This window comes from Danio aesculapii, chromosome 4 (genome assembly GCF_903798145.1).
Source record: "Danio aesculapii chromosome 4, fDanAes4.1, whole genome shotgun sequence".
Lineage (NCBI taxonomy): Eukaryota > Metazoa > Chordata > Actinopteri > Cypriniformes > Danionidae > Danio > Danio aesculapii.
This window is the reverse complement of record NC_079438.1, coordinates 1,837,879-1,842,878: the sequence shown is the minus strand read 5'-3', so window position 1 is coordinate 1,842,878 and position 5,000 is coordinate 1,837,879. Positions and strand designations below refer to the sequence as shown.

Sequence of the window (5,000 nt, the reverse complement as noted above, 5' to 3'; positions counted from 1 at the left end):
TATCCTTATTATATCATATATATATCCTTATTATATCCTATATATATCCTTATTATATCCTATATATATCCTTAATATATCCTATATATATCCTTATTATATCCTATATATATCCTTATTATATCCTATATATATCCTTATTATATCCTATATATATCTTTATTATATCCTATATATATCCTTATTATATCCTATATATATCCTTATTATATCCTATATATATCCTTATTATATCCTATATATATATCCTTAGTATATCCTATATATATCTTTATTATATCCTATATATATCTTTATTATATCCTATATATATCTTTATTATATCCTATATATATCTTTATTATATCCTATATATATCTTTATTATATCCTATATATATCTTTATTATATCCTATATATATCTTTATTATATCCTATATATATATCTTTATTATGTCCTATATATATCTTTATTATATCCTATATATATCTTTATTATATCCTATATATATCCTTATTATATCCTATATATATCTTTATTATATCCTATATATATCTTTATTATATCCTATATATATCTTTATTATATCCTATATATATCCTTATTATATCCTATATATATCTTTATTATATCCTATATATATCTTTATTATATCCTATATATATCTTTATTATATCCTATATATATCCTTATTATATCCTATATATATCCTTAGCATATCCTATATATATCCTTATTATATCCTATATATATCCTTAGCATATCCTATATATATCCTTATTATATCCTATATATATCTTTATTATATCCTATATATATCTTTATTATATCCTATATATATCCTTATTATATCCTATATATATCCTTATTATATCCTATATATATCCTTATTATATCCTATATATATCCTAGTTATATCCTATATATATCCTCATTATATCCTATATATATCCTTAGTATATCCTATATATATCCTTATTATATCCTATATATATCCTTATTATATCCTATATATATCCTTATTATATCCTATATATATATATATCTTTATTATATCCTGTATATATCCTTATTATATCCTATATATATATCCTTATTATATCCTATATATATCCCTATTATATCCTATATATATCCCTATTATATCCTATATATATCCTTATTATATCCTATATATATATCCTTATTATATCCTATATATATCCCTATTATATCCTATATATATCCTTATTATATCCTATATATATATCCTTAGTATATCCTATATATATCCTTATTATATCCTATATATATCCTTATTATATCATATATATATCCTTATTATATCCTATGTATATCTTTATTATATCCTATATATATATATCCTTAATATTTAAAAAAAAAAAAATCATTTGTAAAGATATTTGCGTATTGCTCTACATCTTGTGTGTATTAAGCAATGTTGACACGCCTCAACACGCCTCCTTTTTAGATCAGAACGCCTATGGGTGCACATGAGCGCAAATGCTTTTGCTATTTAAACAGTGTCGCGCAAAACGTCAAAACGACTCTTGCGCCGAGCTGAAACTAGCAAACAACAATTGCGTCGCGCCTTGCGCTACATTGCGCCAGGTGTATGATAGGGCCCATTAAGTTATATTAAGTTACATATTTTACTAAGTTACCTCTAAAAATAATGTCTGTATGTGTATTTAGGGACAATTTCTAACTTGAAGACTCTACAGATTTTGGCCATCTCTGCCACATGAATCAGACATTCTGCTTCGATTACCATGAATTAATTTCAGACACAACAAATTTGACAAATATATAATATGCATTTTATTTAGAGTATAAAGCACTGCTAGAAAAAGCATGTGATTAGTTTACACAGCTACAGAACGAGATGTCCAAAGCCAACATACAGTTGAAGTCAGAATTATTATTATTATTATTTTTGTAACAGATTCAGGAATTTCTCACAGTATTTCCTATAATATTTTTTCTTCTGGAGAAAGTCTTATTTGTTTTATTTCGGCTAGAATAAAAGCAATTTTTAATTTTTTAAAAGCCATTTTAAGGTCAATATTATTAGCCCCCTTAAGCAATATTTGTTTTACAACTAGTGTAATATTATTTACTGTCATCATGTCAAAGATAAAATAAATCAGTTATTAGAAATAAGTTATTAAAACTATTATGATTAGAAATGTGTTGAAGAAATCTGCTCTCTGTTAAACAGAAAAATAAAATAAACAGGGGGGCTAATAATTCAGGGGGGCTAATAATTCTGACTTCATCTGATCATCATCAGTTATGTGGTTGTCCCACCCCTACACACATGCCAATCATCATCAGTTATGTGGTTGTCCCGCCCCTACACACATACCAATCATCATCAGTTATGTGGTTGTCCCGCCCCTACACACACATGCCAATCATCTTCAGTTATGTGGTTGTCCCACCCCTACACACATGCCAATCATCATCAGTTATGTGGTTGTCCCGCCCCTACACACATGCCAATCATCATCAGTTATGTGGTTGTCCCGCCCCTACACACATGCCAATCATCATCAGTTATGTGGTTGTCCCACCCCTACACACATGCCAATCATCATCAGTTATGTGGTTGTCCCGCCCCTACACACATACCAATCATCATCAGTTATGTGGTTGTCCCGCCCCTACACACATGCCAATCATCATCAGTTATGTGGTTGTCCCGCCCCTACACACATGCCAATCATCATCAGTTATGTGGTTGTCCCGCCCCTACACACATGCCTATCATCTTCAGTTATGTGGTTGTCCCACCCCTACACACATGCCAAACATCATCAGTTATATGGTTTTCCCGCCCCTACACACATGCCAATCATCATCAGTTATGTGGTTGTCCCGCCCCTACACACATGCCAATCATCATCAGTTATGTGGTGGACCAATCAGAATAGCTCTGAGATAAGGCAAGTGATGCAAGTTTCTGCTTACAGGTGCTCAGTGGCTGTGTCTGAATAGCCTCGTGCTTTATGCTGCGCTTTTTTCAAACCACTGCACCTCATGTTTTTTATGAGCCCTAACCCTTCATTATTACATGCGATCTGATCTGCACTCTCTTTGATCATCTTTGTATTTTGCCTCCCAAAAGTCCCAGAAGTCCCGTAACTCATTCAGGACATATGCTAGAGCTTCCCTTACTGTAATAGACCCCACACACAGAGATTGCTGTAAAAACTTGTCAGTAACGGGGAATGGGTTGAGTACATGAACAAAGTAAGAATCCTTCCTCTCCACCACTGTCTAATCAGAGTTATTTGAGTGGCGAGTGTAAAAATCCTGAAGCAGATGTTAGTTCTGATGGAGGCTTCCCCTCTAACAGTCACAACGCTGTGTTTTTCCAAGCAGAGCAGATGTTCTGGGAGGTCCTGCAGCTACGGAAGGAGATGTCCAACGCCAAGCTGGGCTTCTACAAAGATGAGCTGTGAACACAGCCGTCATAGATGCGTAAACGCCGCCGTCTGAACCCGGCCGCTCGTTGACCTGGAGTTCATCCGTCCTGTCAGAGCGGGGGGCCACCACACCTTATTATATACATTAATAATGAAGGATGAGAAGACACTAAAGCATGAACTGTAGCTGGAGGTTGTGTTCTCTCAGATGAAGGATGAAGCACTCGAATAACGGCTCCTCAACCTCTGTTAGATTGATTTGTTCAGTGCTGTAGCTAGCTGTTGTGCCGTTGTGTTTGTGTATCTGGAATGTTCTGTTTGTATCCTCTCGGACCACCATGTGTATTTTCCTCTTCAGACTCATCTAGCCTCCCTCATTTTGAGTTTAGTGCCTTTCTGGAAGCCTGAATAAAGTTCTGAACCTCCAGAGGAGGATGAGCGGTGGTGTTTGTCCTGGTGAAGCGTGACATGTGAAGGTAATTAAAATTATTAGCCCCCCTGTTTATTTTTTCCCCCATTTTCTGTTTAATGGAGAGCAGATTTCTCCAACACATTTCTAATCATAATAGTTTTAATAACTCATCTCTAATAACTGATTTATTTTATCTTTGCCATGATGACAGTAAATAATATTAGACTAGATATTCTTCAAGACACTTCTATACAGCTTAAAGTGACATTTAAAGGCTTAACTAGGTTAATTAGGTTAATTCGGCGGGTTAGGGTAATTAGGCAAGTTATTGTATAATGATGGTTTGTTCTGTAGACTATCGAAAAAAAAATAGCTTAAAGGAGCCAAAAATGTTGACCTTAAAATGGCTTTTAAAAAATTAACAACGGCTTTTATTCTAGCCGAAATAAAACAAATAAGACTTTCTCCAGAAGAAAAAATATTATCAGACATACTGTAAAATTTCCTGAATCTGTTAAACATCATTTGGGAAATATTTCAAAAAGAAAAGTTTAATTATCTGCAAAACATAAATAAATCAAATAATTAAGGCCCAGATTTAAGATCGTTTATTGCTCATATCAGATTTGAGATCATACACTTCCATAAAGTCATTGATTAAAGTAAAACGTTTCCAAATTAAAGGACCTTTATACATAATTGTCTACTAAAAAGCACTGCTATTAGCAACATAATAGTTAAGACTGTTTAAAATAAAGAAGTGTTGAAGAACCAGTGGATTTTTAAATGGAAAGAGTAGAATATTGAGAGGGTTTGTAATGGGAAAAAATATCTTAAAAATGACTAACGCTATATTGGAAATCGCTCCCTTTACCCTTATTCATTAGAACTGAGTGCACTGGATGGGATGCCGTCGTATTGTCTGTTTCTGGTTGATAAATCTCTCAGATTCGACTTTCATGTATAGATTTTCACATTAGATGTACAGCTGAAGTCAGAATTATTAGCCCCCTTTTAATTTTGTTCACTTTTTTAAATATTCCCCAAATGATGTTGAACAGATTCAGGAAATGTTCACAGTATGTCTGATAATATTTTTTCTTCTGGAGAAAGTCTGATTTGTTTTATTTCGGCTAGAATAAAAGCAGTTTTTAATTTTTTATGAACCATTTTGAGA

At 32.6% G+C, this 5,000-nt stretch overlaps 1 protein-coding gene across 4 annotated transcripts in view; it reads left to right on the top strand.

The window, feature by feature from the left end:
- rab3ip (RAB3A interacting protein (rabin3)) overlaps positions 1-3,838 on the top strand; it is a 45,681-nt gene extending 41,843 nt beyond the window's left edge. For 3 of the 4 annotated variants that reach the window (XM_056455276.1, XM_056455275.1, XM_056455273.1), the window contains one exon: positions 3,365-3,838. In XM_056455276.1, the coding sequence (XP_056311251.1) occupies positions 3,365-3,447 (83 nt within the window). In that variant the 3' untranslated portion in view covers positions 3,448-3,838. The remainder of the gene's footprint in view (positions 1-3,364) is intronic. The other variant, XM_056455274.1, reaches the window with a different exon arrangement.
- Positions 3,839-5,000: the final 1,162 nt, after the last annotated feature.